The sequence below is a fragment of the Cervus elaphus genome, chromosome 18, assembly GCF_910594005.1.
Source record: "Cervus elaphus chromosome 18, mCerEla1.1, whole genome shotgun sequence".
Taxonomy (NCBI): Eukaryota; Metazoa; Chordata; class Mammalia; order Artiodactyla; family Cervidae; genus Cervus; species Cervus elaphus.
This window is the reverse complement of record NC_057832.1, coordinates 25914072-25933178: the sequence shown is the minus strand read 5'-3', so window position 1 is coordinate 25933178 and position 19107 is coordinate 25914072. Positions and strand designations below refer to the sequence as shown.

At 40.6% G+C, this 19107-nt stretch overlaps 1 protein-coding gene across 3 annotated transcripts in view; it reads right to left on the bottom strand.

Moving 5' to 3' along the window:
• Positions 1-19107, bottom strand: part of UMAD1 (UBAP1-MVB12-associated (UMA) domain containing 1) — a 278759-nt gene that overhangs the window by 19140 nt on the left and 240512 nt on the right. Inside the window, exon 5 of one of the 3 annotated variants that reach the window (XM_043873026.1) lies at positions 4653-4668. The exons of the other annotated variants lie outside the window; for them this stretch is intronic. Within the exon in view, the coding sequence (XP_043728961.1) occupies position 4668 (1 nt within the window). The 3' untranslated portion in view covers positions 4653-4667. Of the gene's footprint in view, positions 1-4652; positions 4669-19107 lie in introns of those variants that run through there. 3 annotated transcript variants of the gene reach the window in all.

Below are 19107 nucleotides of genomic sequence, written 5' to 3'. Positions count from 1 at the left end.
CCCAAACAACTAAAACCTGAATCTTGCTAATCAAGAATAAGCTCAGAATATCCAGGTCACTCTGGACCTGCCTGAAGTCCTGTCTATGTTACATCTGTCACCCCAACTCTGGTCTGGAGGGAATGGAGGGACAAAAGGCCTTTCTTCGTCTATTCAGCTGCTCCCACTCCTGCCAGAGCATCTCTGGGCTGTGCCTAGGGGACAAGAGGCAAGTCAGAGGAGCATGAAATCAGCCCCAGTTTCTGCTTCCCCTTCTTACCACCCCCACCCCCCACCCATCCCATCAAGACCTCCAGTTCCCAGTGGCTGGAGGAGCTCCTTACCTGTCTGGGTCCCCTCGGCCAACGGTGCCCATGGGCAGCCTCTCGAGAAGAACACGTTCCAAGCTGCCAGACGTTCCGTGTCACTTCCTCAGCACTAAACTTTTAGATGATTTTCCAAGCAGGCACGTTTGGGGAGAATTTTGCTGTCACTTCCTTAGGAAAGGCTTACTAGAAATGGGCTTTTAATATCCTTACAAGCAGCTGTGTTTAAGATCAGCTTAATAAGCTATTATTAATAAATAATTATTAAGTAATTAAATGAATTATTCAACAACTCTAGATAAGATGCACTATGACAGTAAAGGGTGGAATATAATCCAATATTTCAACCTTATTTTTTTATTTTTCATTGGAGTATACTTGATTAGCAATGTTGTGTTTCAGGTGTCCAGCAAAGTGATTACATGTATCTATTCTTTTTAAAATTATTTTCCCATTTACGTTATTACAGAGTATTGAGCAGAGTTCCCTGTGCTATACAGTAGGTCCTTGTTGGTTATCTGTTCTAAACACAGCAGAGTGTACGTGTCAATCGCAACCTCCCAATCATCCCCAACCCCAGCCTTTCCCACCTGGTAACTAAAAGTTCATTCTCTAAGTCTATGAGTCTTGTTTCTATTTTGTAAATACGTTCGATTGTATAATTTTTTTATATTCCACATATAAGCAATATTATATGATATGTCTTTCTCTATCTGATTTCACTGAGTATGATAATCTCCAGGTATGTTGCTGCCAATGGCATTATTTCATCCTTTTTAATAGCTGAGTTATATTCCACTGTATATAGGTACCACATCTTCTTTATCCATTCAGCTGTTGATGGACATTTAGGTTGCTTCCGTGTCTTGGCTATTGTAAATAGCACTGCTATGAACATGCACGTATCCTTTTTAACCATGTTGTTCTCTGGATATATGCCCAGTAGTGGGATTGCTGGATCATATTGCTGTATTTTTAGTTTCTGAAGGAGCCTCCATACTAATATTTCAACTTTAATACTATGTAAGGTTGTGTATGAGTGAATTCAAGAGAAAGGTTCTGATGAAAAAGATTAATCTTAAAAATAAAGCACACTAAGGGCAAAGTAGATACAGGGAAGTTGTACGTATTTGAGAAGTAGCAGTGAGATTCCTTTTGATGAGGTTTAGTGGTATTAGCTTCTTTTGGACTGTCTATTGTTAGCTTCTTTTGGACTGTCTATATGTTTTTAGGTTAGATGAGAAAGTAGCAACTTAGGAAAGCAAATGGATCTTTGCTCTTCAGTTCAGTTCAGTCACCCAGTCGTATCCGACTCTTTGCAACCCCATGGACTGCAGCACACCAGGCTTCCCTGTCCATCACCAACTCCCAGAGCTCTTAGAATGGCAAATAAGCTTCACTCTTAGAATGGCTTCTCCCCTCTTTTAAACTGAGAACCAGCAGGCAAAGATCATTGTTACTAGAGAGAAATATAAGGTTTTATAGAAACTTCCTCAAAGAGCTTCAGTGGACGAGTCCTAGAAAGCTCTGTATTTAAACTGGGATCTACATAAGCCCAGTGTGTGTGTGTGCTAAGTCACTTCAGTTGTGTTCTACTCTTTGTGACCCTATGAACCCTCCAGGTTCCTCTGTCCATGGTATTCTCCAGGCAAGAGTACTGGAGTGGGTTGCCATGCCCTCCTCTGGGGGATCTTCCCGGACCAGGGATCGAACCCACATCTTTTACATCTCCTGCACTGGCAGTTGGATTCTTTACTGCCGAGCTACTGGGAAAGCCCCAGGGAGAGACTCAGTGACTGAGAATAGCTAAATGTTAGCGAGGTACTTGTCTATACCTGGATACATGTATTTCTTTAGTCCTAACTTTATAAAGAGTATATTTAAAATGTAGTGTATGTTTTATTATATGGCTTTTAATTAAAGAGTGCTTGTATTTATATGCTACAATAAGGTTTTATTTTATGGGAGAAAATAATGATTGTTCTGTGGCTAGGTTGATACATGCCGTAGGAAGCCCTAACCAGAATCATACCACCCAGCATGGGCATCCTCCAGGCAGAACTCAAACTTCTTGGTGTGTCAAATGATACAAGACATGGGAATAAAGTGAACAGTTTAAGGAGCATTTATTATTACATTTACTTAGGAGATATTTCCTGAGCATCTCGATTCATTCTGCTCCATCTCAAAGGCCAAGATTCCTTTCCACATCTCAGAAACCAAAAGGGATGAATAAATCTAGACAAAGCATTTCATCTAGGTCTAAAGAAATCCACCTCAAATTTTATGAAATTTTTGTGTGGGGCTGTATATTTTTCTTCTTCAACATAAATCATTCCCAACCCCACTGAGACTTAGAATAAAGGAGATAAGGTAGAAAGGAAAAAAAAAAAAGAATCAGAAATTCCAAAGTAAAAGTAAAAATTCCTGATTGAACACAATCAGGCAAAAACCAGGGAGCCAAAAATTAATGTTTTCCTATAGAGGATGGCAGATGACTAGTTGGGCTATTAAATGGATACCAGAGGATGCAGAAAGGGCCATAAAAAAGATTTATTGTTGTTGGGAGAGTTCTCACCTAGCATTTCCTGACTTTTGTGCTTTCAACTTTATAGTCAGATATTCCACTCTGGCAGTTAAAAAAAAAAAAGCTTATGTGAAAAAAGTTATGTGATAAAATTAATACTATGAGGAAATGAGTTGTTCAGTTGCTAGGTCATGTCCAACTCTTTGAAGCCCCATGAACTGCAGCATACCAAGCTTTCCTGTCCTTCTCTATCTCCCAGAGTTTGGTCAAACTCATGTCCATTGAGTTGATGATGCCATCTGACCATCTCATCTTTTGTCATCCCTTTCTCCTTTTGTCCTCAAGCTTTACCAGCTTCAGGGTCTTTTCCAGTGAGTTGGCTCTTCACATCAGGTGGCCAAAGTATTGGAGTTTCAGCTTCACCATCAGATCTTCTAATGAATAGTCAGGGTTGATTTCCTTTAGGATTGACTTGTTTGATCTCCTTGCTGCCCAAGGACTCTCAAGAGTCTTCTCCAGCACCACAGTTCAAAAGCATTGATTCTTCAGCGCTCAGCCTTTTTAATGGTCCAACTCTCACATCTGTACGTGACTACTGGAAAAACCATAGCTTTGGCTATGTGGACCTTTGTCAGCAAAGTGATGTCTCTACTTTTTAATATACTGTCTAGGTTTGTCATAGCAATTATTCCAAGGAGCAAATGTCTATTTTAATTTTGTGGCTGCAGTCACCATCTACAGTTATTTTGGAGCTCAAGAAAATAAAATGTCACTGTTTCCACTTTTCCCCCCATTTATTTGCCATGAAATGATGGGACCGGATGCCATGATCTTTGTTTTTGAAATGTTGAGTTTTGTCAGCTTTTTCACTCTCCTCTTTAACTTTCATCAATAGGCTCTTTAGTTCCTCTTCGCTTTCTGCCATAAGGGTAGTATCATCCACATATCTGAGGTTGTTGATATTTCTCCCAGCAATCTTGATTCAACCGTGTGAGTCTTCCAGCCCAGCATTTCACATGATGTACTCTGCATATAAGTTAAATAAGCAGGGTGACAACATACAGCCTTGGTGTACTCCTTTCCTGATTTTGAACCAGTCTGTTGTTCCATGTCCAGGTCTGACTGTTGCTGCTTGTCCTGCTTACAGGTTTCTCAGAAGACAGGTCAGCTGGTCTGGTATTCCCATCTCTTTAAGAATTTTCCACAGTTTGTTGTGATCCACGTAGTCAAAGACAGCATAGTTAATAATGCAGAAATAGATGTTTTTTGGAATTCCCTTGGCTTTTTTTTTTCCTTTGGTTTTTTATGATCTAGCAGATGTTGGCAATTTGATCTCTGGTTCCTTTGCCTTTTCTAAATCTCTCTTGTACATCTGGAAGTTCTTGGTTCATGTACTCTTGAAGCCTAGCTTGAAGGTTTTTGAGCATAGCCTTACTAGCATGTGAAAGTGAAAGTGAAGTCGCTCAGTCATATCTGACTCTTTGTGACCCCATGAACTGTAGCCTACCAGGTTCCTCCATACATGGGATTTTCCAGGCAAGAATACTAGAGTGGGTTGCCATTTCCTTCTCCAACTAGCATGTGAAATGAGTGCAATTGTGCGGTAGTTTGAGCATTCTTTGGCATTGCCTTTCTTCGGGATTGGAATGAAAACTGACCTTTTCCAGTCCTGTGGCCACTGCTGAGTTTTCCAAATTTGCTGGCATATTGAGTGCAGCACTTTCACAGCACCATCTTTTAGGATTTGAAATAGCTCAACTGGAATTCCATCACCTCCACTAGCTTTGTTCATAGTGATGCTTTCTAAGGCCTGCTTGACTTCACACTCTAGGATGTCTGGCATGAGGAAATGAGAGAAGAGGTGAGTTAGGTTGATATGAAGGAAAATGTTTCAGAAGAGAGGAATACATACATTCAGTTATGTTTTTGAGATGATGGCTAAAAGGCAGTAAGAGTTCCAAGCCCAATAGTTGGGACCAGCAATGATTTCAAGTCAGATGCTGGGACGATTTATAATAGTAATCTCTAGGCAAGAGGATTTCTTGAAGGAATCTAGTAGCATCAAAGAAGATAAATCCAGTGCTTAGCTATGAACATTTTATAAGATTATCCTATGATTCATGTGATAGAATTAATAGCAGTTCCCTAAGCCAAAATTTAGTCTAGAATATGTGCCTTTCTAGCAAATAGAGTGGTTAGTGGTTGTTATAGTGATTCTAAACTAGCGTGGTCAGTATAAAAAGTGACTGCTATAATCTGTGAGCCATTTGCTTTATAGCCAGATGAAGTCACAAACATAAAATAAAGCTACGGATTATTTCTTGTATCACCTTCACATTAATATCTCACATATATTTTAACAACTTGAAAAAAGTGTCAAAAATATAGGGCTTAGAAAGAATTGCATAGAATCTCTCTCCCAACCTCTTCTACAGCTTTAGTAACCCTAAGAAGAAATCCTGACTAAATAGTGAACTTATTTTCAGATAAGAAATTTAAAAGAAACAATAGCTACTTTCCCAAGTCATCCGGTTTCCACCTCTACCCGCCCCATTATAAAAAGCATCTATTCTCTGAACACTTTATTATTCAAAGTCAACAGACAACTGAACTATGAACCCAGGAGCATTAGTGAGTTCTTCTTACAAATCACCTACTTCAGACACCCAGGTCACAGTGGGCACCCATCCCTTCAGGCCATCAGTCAGCATTATACTGCTAAGGTGCATTTTTAATTGACAATGTTTTAGAGAATAACAAAACAACAAATAAACGATTGTTACTTTTTTTGATGTTTTCCTATGTGTTAAACATTAAAGGGTTTATTTTTATTTGAAGGATAATAAGGATATTTATTTTATTTGAAGGATAATTTTATTTGAAGGCTTTACACTGTTACGTTGGTTTCTGCCATACAATACCCCGGATGAGTCATAACTATATATACACACACATGTATATATCCCCTCCTTCTTGGGCTCCCCCCATCCTGCCCCTCTAGGTTGTCACAGTGTACCAGGCTGGCCTCTTGTGTTATTTAGCGGCCTCCTCCTAGCCAGCTATTTTGCACATGGTAATGTATATATGTCAATGCTCAATTTGTCCCACTCTCCTCTTCTCCCACTGTATCTACAAGTTCATTCTCTACATCTGTGTTTCCATTCATTCCCTGAAAATAGATTCATCAGTCCACTTTTCTAGATTCCATATATATGCTTTACTATATGATATCTGTTTTTCTCTTCCGACTTACTTCACTCTGTGTAACAGGTTCTAGGCTCATCCACCTCACTAGAACTGACTCAGATGTGTTCCTTTTTATGGCTAGTATTCCACTGCATATACATATCACAACTTCTTTATCCATTCTTCTGTTGATGGACATCTAGGTTGCTCTCATGTCCTCCTATTGTAAATATAAGCAAAGGGTTTATTTATTTATTTATTTATTATTTTTTTTTCATTTATTTTTATTAGTTGGAGGCTAATTACTTTACAATATTGTAGTGGGTCTCCTCATACATTGACATGAATCAGCCATGGATTTACATGTATTCCCCATCCTGATCCCCCCTCCCACCTCCCTCACTACCCGATCCCTCTGGGTCTTCCCAGTGCACCAGGCCCGAGCACTTGTCTCATGCATCCAACCTGGGCCGGTGGTCTGTTTCACCCTAGATAATATACATGCTGTTCTCTCGAAACATCCCACCCTCGCCTTCTCCCACAGAGTCCAAAAGTCTGTTCTGTACATCTGTGTCTCTTTTTCTGTCTTGCATATAGGGTTATCATTACCATCTTTCTAAATTCCATATATATGTGTTAGTATGCTGTATTGGTCTTTATCTTTCTGGCTTACTTCACTCTGTATAATGGGCTCCAGTTTCATCCATTTCACTAGAACTGATTCAAATGAATTCTTTTTAATTGCTGAGCAATATTCCATGGTATATATGTACCACAGCTTCCTTATCCATTTGTCTGCTGATGGGCATCTAGGTTGCTTCCATGTCCTGGCTATTATAAACAGTGCTGCGATGAACATTGGGGTGCACGTGTCTCTTTCAGATCTGGTTTCCTCAGTGTGTATGCCCAGAAGTGGGATTGCTGGGTCATATGGCAGTTCTATTTTCAGTTTTTTAAGGACTCTCCACACTGTTCTCCATAGTGGCTGTACTAGTTTGCATTTTCACCAACAGTGTAAGAGGGTTCCCTTTTCTCCACACCCTCTCCAGCATTTATTGCTTGTAGACTTTTGGATAGCAGCCATCCTGACTGGCGTGTAATGGTACCTCATTGTGGTTTTGATTTGCATTTCTCTGATAATGAGTGATGTTGAGCATCTTTTCATGTGTTTGTTAGCCATCTGTATGTCTTCTTTGGAGAAATGTCTGTTTAGTTCTTTGGCCCATTTTTTGATTGGGTCATTTATTTTTCTGGAATTGAGCTGCAGGAGTTGCTTGTATATTTTTGAGATTAATCCTTTGTCTATTGCTTCATTTGCTATTCTTTTCTCCAAGTCTGAGGGCTGTCTTTTCACCTTGCTTATAGTTTCCTTTGTTGTGCAAAAGCTTTTAAGTTTCATTAGGTCCCATTTGTTTATTGTTGCTTTTATTTTCAATATTCTGGGAGGTGGGTCATAGAGGATCCTGCTGTGTTATGTCGGAGAGTGTTTTGCCTATGTTCTCCTCTAGGAGTTTTATAGTTTCTGTTCTTACATTTAGATCTTTAATTCATTTTGAGTTTATTTTTGTGTATGGTGTTAGAAAGTGTTCTAGTTTCATTCTTTTACAAGTGGTTGACCAGTTTTCCCAGCATCACTTGTTAAAGAGGTTGTCTTTTTTCCATTGTATATCCTTGCCTCCTTTGTTGAAGATAAGGTGTCCATAGGTTCATGGATTTATCTCTGGGCTTTCTATTCTGTTCCATTGATCTATATTTCTGTCTTAAGCAAAGGGTTTTAAAGAAATAAGACAAATAACAAATGTAAACTCTGTGAACAGGCACTGTGCCTTACGCTATCTTACAGGGAATAGATATGCATGAATGAGTTCATTTACTCTCCACCATCTTATGGGGAAAGAAGGGCAGGTACCTTCCTCCTAATCGTTACAGGAGGATGCTGATAAACAGATGTTAAGTGACTTGCTGAAAGTGGTGGACAGCATCAGCTCTAGGGAGGTGTACCAGGGAGACAGGGTCCAGTGTGGCCCTTCTCCTGTGTGAACATTAGGCATCTTGTCTTTATGCTTAGCAAGAACCATGATTAAGTTCAGAACAGGTAGACTCAATCCTGGCTGACTCTCCTGAGTCAACCACTGAGTGATGAGGAATCTCTTACGTCACTTTGATCTGAATCAGTCCATTCTCATACTACCATCTAGTTTTTCTATCAGAAAAAATTGCTTTACTCAGTATTATTTACAGACACTATTGCCAGTAGTTGCCCCATATTTGCCATTCACTACTGGCTAGGCTCTCTGCTAAGCAGTTGACATATAATAATAGCTCCTTTAATTCTTATCTCCACACTATCTCAAACATCAGGCCCATTTCAAAGATAAGAAAATGGAGGTTCTATGAGGTCATGTAAATTGTCCAACATCAAGGAATTAAAGCTAGATCTACTAAATTTCATGGTTCGTAAACTTGTCTTCCTCACTATATTTACTTGCTATTCTATGATGTGAGTAATCAGCTGATGATGCAAACACGTTTTAATCCTGTGAGTGTATTTCTAGACACTTTTATTTCTTAAAGAAAACAGATGTCTCTTTGAATAATGGAGACTGAAGAAAAGGGAGGAAATTCACTTGTTGGGAGGCATGTTCCATCGAAAGTAATGTGATAAAAAAAGGGAGAAAGATTAAAATGTATCACATTCATGAATAGAGAGACATGAAAGTGAATTAACTGGGATGACTACTGACTGAACCAATAAAGGGATGCATCTAATGAAAACACCCAGCAGGACTCCTAAAATTCACTCACCATTCATATTCTAGAGATCCTATGTTCTCTCATTTTAGGTCAATAATGATATTTCTCACCTTTTCAGAAAAAAACTGCTTGCTCCACCTAGTTCCTTAGGCTACAGCAATGTTTCTCAACCTATTTTTTTTTTTCATTGTTGCTCCCTCAAAGAGAAGAAAATAATTTAAATACTCCTTTATAGAGAAATTAAATACTGGGATAAGATCTGTTGGGTAGGGCTGAGTTTTAATATCTAAGACATTTTTGCCCTGTTGAAAATGTTTGGGTTGTAAAGCTACTTGAACCTTTCTCCATCATAAATACGTGCTATGACTTCTAAACTGCCAGGGCTTATGTCTCAGTAACAGGCGCTCAGGAAATGCATGTGGATGGTTGGGAAAGCATCTCCTGGGTGTCTCACTAACTCAGTGTATACAAGTTAGTCCGCTTGCTCTATAGCTCCTGTTAACTATAAGGCCATGTGTTCAATGGCACCAGCTGCTCAGATGCTGGCCAAGAGGAATGCAAATTCAGGTGTCTGGATTCAAATCTCAGCAATGAGGCTTCATATTTTTAAAAAAATGTATTTATTTATTTGGCTGTGCTGGGCCTCAGTTGTGGCACGTGGGATCTAGTTCCCTGATCAAGGAGCAAACTCAGGCCTCCCACATTAGAAGGGCAGAGTCTTAGCTGCTGGACCACCAGGGAAGTCCCAGCAATGAGATTCTGGCCAATCATCTAACCCAGTGGTCCTCAATTAGGGACAATGTCTGGAGACATTTTTGATGATCACAACTGAGGTGGGGGGGCAGGGTGGAAGACTACTGTTATCTGATGGGTAGAGGCAAGGGATGGGGCCAAACATCCCATAAAGTACATGCCAGCCCCTCACAACGGAGAATTACCCAGTCCAAAATGTCAGCTGTCAGGTTTGCTTCCAGCAGAGGAAACTCTGCTTTAACCTCTCTGGTACTCATTTCTGTCATTGTGCCAGACGGTGTTCATTCCTCAACAGACATTCCAATCCATCTCCTTGTTGCCTTATGGAAGAGGCTTGCGTGCTCTGTTGTGTCCGACGCTTTGTGACCCCCAAGTACTATATAGCCCTCGGGGCTCCTCTGTTCATGGGACTGCCCAGGCAAGAATACTGGGCTGGGTTGCCATTTCCTCCTCCAGGGGATCTTTCTGATCCAGGGATCGAACCCACATCTCTTGCACTGACAGGCCAATTCTTTACCACTGAGCCACCTGGGAAGCCCAGCAGAAGAGGCTGGAAACACTAATCACTTATGTTGCCAGGCTTCCTCGCCTTGCATCTAAGGACAGCCTGGAGGCACAGTTCTGTCCAGTCAGATACAAGTGGAAATGTGTTAGAGGCATAAGAAAAGCTTTTGTTTTTTTAACCTGATACAACAAAAAGATTAGACAGGTATCATCCCCTTCTTATCCACTTCCTACCTCAAACATGGAAGCAATATATAGAGCTGTAGCCATTTTCTTGCTGTCATCAGGAAAAGGCAAGAGACTCAAAGAGAGGACAACCTCGATATCACTGAGGCTGTGAACCAATGCTGTTTCACCTCCTGTACTTCTTGTTTTGTCAGAATATATAACTCATATTTGTTTAAACATTCCTGTTATATTCAAATTTAAAATTGGGCTAATAATAGGATTTTTTCCACTAATTTTTGAGGGGCTTTCCTCAGGCTTAGACAGTAAAGAACTTGCCTGCAATACAGGAGACCTGGGTATGATCCCTGGGTTGGGAAGATCCCCTGGAGAAGGGAATGGCACCTCACTCCAGTATTCTTGCCTGGAGAATCCCATGGAAAGAGGAGCCTGGTGGGCTACAGTCCATGGGGTCACAAAGAGTCGGTCATGACTGAGCAACAAACTTTAATAACAGGGTTTTTCTCCATTAACTTTTATTGAGGTAAAATATAAAATATGTTGTTTTAACCGTTTTAAGGGTACAATGGAGTGGCATCAGTTACATTCACGATGTTGTGCATTTGTCACCGCATCTACTTACAGTTTTTATCAACACCCCAGACAGAAACTCTGCTCACTAAGCAAGAACTGCCAGCCACCTTCTCCCCAGCCTCAAATCACTGCTAACCTCTAAGCCACTTACTGTTTTTATGAATGAATCTATTCTAGACAGTTCATGTAAGTGTAATAGTGCAGTACTGTTCCACAAGGCTCATTTCACCTCATATAAGGTTTCCAAGGTTCATTCATGTTGTAGCATATGTCAGCACTTCATTCCTTTTCAGGGCTGAATGACATTCCAATGTTTTCATCATTTTGTTCATCCATTCATCTGTTGATAGGAGCCTGAGTTGTTTCCATCTTTTGGCAATGATAAGGTTTTAAAAGATTCAATAAAATAATATATCTAAAGCACTTAGAACAGTGCTTGATACCTAAGAACTTAGCAAATGTAAGCTAAACTTATATCTGCTATTACCATATACCATCAGGTTACATCCACTCTGTCAACTGTCTTTTTTCCCAAGGGGGAATGGGCAAGTATGTATGTGCACTGGCATAACACGATGACCAGAACCTACTGCACAATTCAAAGCAAATGATACTCTCATGGATCTGTGCCATGTGCAGGTGTGATGAAGAACAACCCCCTTTCATCGATCCATTCATCCTTCCATTGTTGTTATTCAGGTGATCAGTCTTGTCCAGCTCTTTGCAACCCCATAGACTGCAGCACACCAGGCTGTCCTTCACCATCTCCTGGAGCTTGCTCAAACTCATGTGCATTGAGTCAGTGACGCCATCCAACCATTTCGTCCTCTGTTGTCCCCTTTTCCTCCTGTCTTCAATCTTTCCCAGCATCAGGGTCTTTTCTAATGAGTCATCTCTTTGCATCACGTGGCTAAAGTATTGGAGTTTCAACATCAATCCTTCCAATGAATATTCAGGATTGATTTCCTTTAGGATTGACTGGTTAGATCTCCTTGCAGTCCAAGGGACTCTCAAGAGTCTTCTCCAACACCACAATTTAAGAGCATTGGTTCTTTGGTGTTCAGCTTTACTTATAGTCCATCCAGTAGTAACTGGAAAAAACACAGCTTTGACTATACAGACCTTTTTGGCAAAGTGATGTCTCTGCTTTTTAACATGCTGGCTAGGTTTGTCATAGCCTTTCTTCCAAGGAGCACACCTCCTTTAATTTCATGGCTGCAGTCATGCATCTATCCATTCAGAATTTACTGAGCATCTCTTATGGGAGAAGTTCTATGCTTCAAACCTAAGCTGAAGTGGTGCATAATTGATTTATTTAAAAAGACAACAAAAAGAGGTGCTTAATAAACATTTCTGGTAATGATGGAATAGTTCTACACTCAATCATGAGTCCAGTCTGTAGAACTGGAATGTGTTATTTCTCCAGAGTTATCAATGAAATAGACACCTGCCTTATGAAGTCCTCATCCTGCTAAATACATTTTTTAATGGATTTTATAAATATTGTTGACTTTCATCCTTTGCACCTAATGTCTCATTTGAGAAGGTACAAAACAAAAACTCCATATAGTTACTGTCATGGGTGGTACCAGGGAGAGTGCTATTTCTTAAGTGAGAAAAACAAATTTCCATCTCCAAGTAACAGGGATAGGTAGGGAGTAGAGATGTATGCAGAGCAGGCCAGTGTTTTAGCTGGTGGGAGAAATGTTTTAGCTGGGGTAGGGAGGGGGCTTATACTGAAGAGCTCATGAAAACAAGGAGGAGGGAAAAGTGCGGAGGAAGAAATGACAATAAATCTAATGACAGTGGTGACAGCAGATCTTCCTTGGGCACAGAAGACCTTTCGGATGAGTGTGGATGGTTGCCATTTAAGATGAACTACTGGAATGTTTGGAAGTGAGGCATTCAAGGAGCTCCTGCCATGTGTAATATGTCCTATAAAGTAATTATCAACCCTGGTAAAACTTACAATGTATTTAAGAGAGTCAAGATCCACCCACACAATATCATCAGAAAGCAAGTGGAAGAAATAGAAGATCAGAATGCCACTGAGGTTCTGAGATGGGCATGAACTCCATGCATGGAGAACTTTCATGAGGGGGCTAGAAGCTGAGCTGCACAGAGTAGTTTTTTTTTTTTTTTAATTTTTAATTTTATATCAGCATATAGCCAATGAACAATGTTGTGATAGCTTCAGGTGAACGGCAAAGGGAATCGGCCATATATATATATGGGTGCATTCTCCCCTCCCATTCACATAATACTGAGCAGGGTTCCCTGTGCCATACAATAGGTCCTTATTGGTTATCCATTTTAGAGATAGCAGGACATCCCACACTCCCTAACTATCTCTTCCTCTCATCTTCCCCAACTGAGAACCATGAGTTTGTTCTCTGAGTCTGTTTCTGTTTTGTAAATAAGTTCATTTGTATCATTTCTTTTTAGATTCTGAATATAAGGGATATCATATGATACTTCCCCTCTGTCTAGCCTTACTTCACTCACTATGATACCCTCTAGGCCCATCCATATTGCTACAAATGGCATTATTAGTGGGTGGCATGCTCACAGGCAGAAGAGAAGATGGAATAGCATCAATAGGGGACCGACAGGGCATTGGAAAGGAGGTGGGGGCTGAATAGGCAGTGAAGAGGGAGGTCGGCCTGGTCGGACCCCCACGGGAAATAAGGCTCAGTGGGAGAGTGGTGCCCAGGAAGAGAGGCAGTAAGAAAGTGGTTATTATTAGGTCCCTCACAAGAGAACCGGGGGCCTCCCAGTGGCTCAGACAGTAAAGAATCTGCCTGCAACGCCGAAGATACAGGAGACGTGGGTTTGATCCCTAAGTTGGGAAGATCCCCTGGAGGAGGGCATGGCAACCCACTCCAGTACTCTTGCCTGGAGAATCTGATGGACAGAGGAGCCTGGTGGGCTACAGTCCATGGGATCGCAAAGAGTCACAACTAGCGAGTAAACAGCACGAGAGAACACAGCTTCATTTCTCCGTGCTGGACACCCTCACTCCGCTCCACCACTCCCTCCCCTGCCTACTTCTCTCCTGTCTTGTGTTTCATCTTGCACACTCTAGACAAGGGGGAAAATATTAAAATTAAAAAAAAAAATAGTTCCCACCAAATTTTCCTGGTTCCTCTGGTTAACTCCCACACACCCAGTCACGTCTTTCCAGGGTTTTCATTTAAATTGGCTTGCTTACCCGGCATTTGCTGATAACCTAACCTGTCACTGGCTCTTGAGGAGATACCGCGATTGCTGTCGCTATGTTACATTCTGGAATGAAAAGTGGTGGCCTTCCAGCCTCTTCTGTCTTATGTTCTGTCAAGTGCTGGGGACATTTCTTGCACTTGGTACTGAACAAGTGTGACAAAGCAGGCCTGGGCTGAGGGATCTGGCACCAGATCCACAACAACGGCAGCGGGCCCAGTGGTCTCCGACCTGTAGGGTAGAGACAGTGTGCCCTGGGAAATGAGGCTCTCATCACAATCTACTGAAAAAAGAACCAGTGCCTCCAGTGTATCTCCATGAACACTCAAAAACCCAAATGAAAATAACCTACACCCAGGAGACTAGTGCGTTGCTTAATCAGGGTTTTATTCCTACAATCACTCTCTAATAGGTGTACACTGCTAAGCATAGAAGCTTGAAGTCACGTAAAATTACTAGGGTGGTAAATCTAAGATGAGCACAGAGAGTTTCAGGAGATAGTCTTTCAATTAGAGGGAAAAAAGAAACTGTTGACCCTTGATACTCATTTAACACAATGCTTTAGTCAAGAATAGGAAGGTAATAAAGATTAAGGACTTTGTTTCAAATTTAGTTTGGGAGAATATTTTTGCCTAAAAGCTTGTCTAATGGAAGATTTTATTACTTCTTGATGTTATAAAGTATTTGCAAGTTGTTATTTAGACAATAGAAACATAGAATTGTGTTAACCAACATAACAGTGATTTTTACCTTTTGCTTTTTATAAACTAAATGTAAGTTTTAAGAGATTGGCTACTATTATTTTCTCCATCTGTTGAAAATGATGTATGTCTTCATCTTTGCATCTAGGGAGAAGGGAGTATCCATAAAAATGAGGAAGTTTAGAGATTGTAATAATTAATGTGGTGACCAAGCTGGTTAGAAATGTAATTGATTAATAATGTACAGTCATTATAATCCATTATGGAAATTAAGGTGAATTTATGCAGTAAACTGGCTACCAAGTGAATGAACCAGTTAAAGAATATTTTAGAATCATGCTTTGGTTACATGAAAAATCAATATGATGGTCTTTCCTCAGATAATTATTTGTTTCTCCTCAAAAGTAAAATGAGCTTGTCCTTCAAGAATGTGGAAGGGTTAATATTTCCAAAGTCTTCAGTGAGGTTAGGTTACATAAAAACAAAATGCCACAACCCATTAAAAAAGCAGGCATTCAATTTTTATGGTGTATGTTTAAATCTACACAGATCTATGATTTAAGAAAAGCCATGTAATTTAATTAGCAGTAATCAATGTTGATTTAATAGAAGACAGAAGAAAGTTCCAGCTCTGTGTACATTAAGGGAAACTGAAATATGAAACCCAAGTTATGACAGATAGATTCACAGTCACTTAAACTCCCCAAATTTAAAGACTTAATCAACACTGTCTGAAAGGTGATAATAAACACAAAAAATTCTTTTGGTATTTATTACCTTTTGTATCCAGTACTAAGAAGTATTGGTACTACTGATACAGCTAACCAAACCAAAGGTAGATTACTACTTTCAAAAAATTTAAGAGCTAAATTATGTAGGATACAAGATAAGTTTAGGACCATTAAGAAATTTAGCATATTCTAGTACAAACATCTAAAAGGATGCTTAAAGGCTTCCAAAAGACACTCAAAGGCAAATTCTACCGTAGATGAAAAATAACGTCATACATTTCCTTGGATCAGTGGCGATTCCATCATGTGTCCACTCAGCCAACTTGTACTGAGCACACACACTATGTCAGCATCATGCTGACCACGGTAGTATGTACATGTGAGGGTCCACCCACAGAGCTACGCAGTAGACAAGTGAAGAAGCAATTGTAATACTGTGGGTCAAGAGCCTTGAAAGAAGAGTACGCAGGAGAGTGTATACAGGATAGTGTATACTATCCATGGCAGGGCCGTGTCAGGAAATCCAGTCCAGTTGAGGAAGAATAAGGAAAGGCTCCCAGAGGAGGTGCTAGCTGGTTGAGACCTTGTACAAACATTTATCACACGTTGGGTCACTTGAGATCGTGGAGTGAATACTTTCTGCAGGGCGCGTAATACTTTAAAAGCTGTCTTCTCGTCCTCCGTTACAGTGTGCTTTGCAAGGACAGGTTCTTTTTTTAACCCGTCTTGTGAGCCCTCTTGTGCTTTTTTCTGGTGTTTTATGAAGCTGACTACTAGTGACTAATGAAAACAGTATGAGTGCATTGTTGCTGCATAAGTGTGATGTGATGTGGTTTGGCACGTAACAGACACTCTTGTGAATGTTCACAAAAAGCCTCCTCTGTGACGAAGTGCTTTTAGTGAGTCTCACCAGTGGTTTCGCATCTGCAGAGCATTGAGGGCTGGGCTGACTTTTGAGAGGACTGAAATTGCTTCATCTTGTGATCCTAAATTTTGTATTCTCTATATTCCATAAAGCATCCCCGAAGAAATGTTTTTGACTGGAAAACAAAGAACAACAAAACAAAACAAGAAGGAGAAGAAGGAAGGTCAGGGTGGTACAAGCAAAAAGAAGGAAATGCAAGGATGGTGAGAGAAGGCAGGGCATGCTTGGGGACAGGGCATCGCTTACCAGGGCAAGAACGCAGAGGACCTGAGTGAGAAGAGCATTAGGTGAGGCTGGAAAGGCAGGGTTGGTTTCAGGAACGTGAATTAATCAACAGTGATAATCGCCTCCAGGGAATGGAGATAAGGCCTTTGGCAGGTTGGAGGTGGCTCTTGTATGAATCAGCTCTGTGGAGGTGCTCAACAGGAGTGGGAAATCCGATTAATCAGGTCAATGAAAGACTAGAAAGGAAGTGGAGGCACAAACTACTTTCTCAAGAAGCTGGACATGAAAGAGAAGGAAAGGGAGTTTATAGCTGGAGGTGGAGGATTTCATGTTTCTATGAAGAGGAAAGAGTTGGCTGAGTAGGAAATGTGAGACAGATACTGACGAGTACCAAAGGAAGGTGCTGCTGCTTCTAGAAAATCGTTTTCCCCTAAAATGTGGTCATTTAAAATATCCAAGTGTGCTCCAAGGAAAACATATTGAAGAACAGGTCAGACAGGATTAATAAACTCTGTGACATGAACACACACAAACATAACCAAAAACACATAAGGGGAAGTAGGCTGCCAGACAGAACCTCCAATGTGAATCCACAGCACCAAAATACACTGTGTTGCCTAGAATCAGTCCTCAGTCATTGAGAGGACATACACAGTTATTATGGGCAGAGGAAAACACAAGCTGAAAAACGTGGAGAACACCCAAAACAGACAAAAGGCACAATTTGTAGAGGCTTGGTAAAGTAAGCATTACTCTCAGCTGTGTAAACACAGCATGATGATTTGGGGAACTTACTGGGGCCTGAAAAATGACAAAAGTTTTGCAATTCTATTCCTTTGCTTTTGGGAAGTCTCCCATACAGATAATGTGGTGATTTATTATACTGCTTGACTCAACCATTCAACAAATCCTGCTCAAGGATGTATTTATGTGCTAAGCATAGACGGATAGAACATCAACAAGAGAACATAGGTTCTTAAGGAAAATGGGGTGGTGGCTGTGCTTGGAAAAAGCATAGTCAACTGACCAGGCTGTTTTTGGAATAGAAAATACACAATAAAACCTGTTAAAAATTTTCGTGGCTGGTGAAATACTTAGAAGACAGTATGGACAACACTGTAGGGCACGTTGGCTTTAAAAGATGAAGAACCCCTGGCCTGAAGATACAAGCATTTCTCTTTAGAAAAGACTCAGTAAGATGAAATCTGAAGATTCATCCCTCCTCCATTAAATTCAGTGTCTAAATACAAGCTCCGAAGCGGGCAAACCAAAGGGAAAGTGTATGTTTAATTATGGAAATGCAGATATAAATGCTATTGGCTATTAGCTCTTCATACTTCTTACCAGTTTAGTTCCCTTCTCTTAATCATCCATTTCTGCCACTGCCCATATCTTTAGAGTTAGGAACCTCAAATACCTAAGACAGAAACTTCTAGATTTGCCTCAGAAACAGGAGCAAGGGGAAGAGAGCTTAGTTTTACAGCTTTAAGCGTGTTACCTGATGGGTATAGCTCATGCAGTGTGAAATCAATCCTAGATACAGTCTGTCCCAGACTCAAAAAGACACTGATGAGTACAAATTCTCATGAAGATCCAGAACAAGGATGGCAGGGGAAATAGGGAGAAAATAAGTATTTAGGTTCTGTGTTTGCCCGTTGGCTTTTCTGCATCCATTTCTGTCTTTTTTGCTCCTGAGAAGACCTATTCAAAAGACTAAGCCAGCAATGCCACACACAGCCTGTGCATGTACAGGCCTAACCTGTAGGTGTAAGAACTCGGCTTTGTTTTGCCTTTGTTCTTGAACAAAAGCTGCTTCTTTGTTAGTTTCCCAACTGTTCCTTGCCATAATGCAGAAATACATTAAGTTTGAAACAACAGCAAAAAAAATCATGTGTCTTTTGGGAAGCAAAATGAAAGCACACACACACAGAAACATACACATGCACAACGACGCTGCCATTCCTGTTCCTTCTTCCACGTGTCTGAGTTACAGCCAACACCTGTGGCCACACAAGGGCAGGCTTGGCAGCTGCAGAACCCAGATGTCAGACACTGGATTGTACGTCCCTGGCAGCAGTCCTAAGTGGGAGGCCGTCTCCTTAACTGACCTCTGAAGTGGTCTATTGTCTGTCTCCCTCTCTGGCCTGGGTAGTAACTAACAAGCTGTCTGTGGGCCTGGGTCAGAGTTAACGTACTGATGGGTTGTTCTGGATGCAATTATCCTTGACTTCACCTTTGATTATAAGGAATTTATTTCCTTTGTGGGGGTGAAAATTGGGACTGAGCAAATTCTTGACAAGGAACTATATTGAGCTTCCTTCCAAGGACAAATAAGATGCTTTTTGCTTTGATTGATATTTTTCCTCGCAGAAATTGGATGAGATTAACCTTGTTTTAGCACACAGTGTTTTGATTAAGCAGAAGTAAAGATAAGAGTTTCTTGGGCATCTTCTCCTTGATAAAAGACTGAGTTTCCTTATACTGTTTCTTAAAATTACTTCCCAAAGGTTGAAAATGA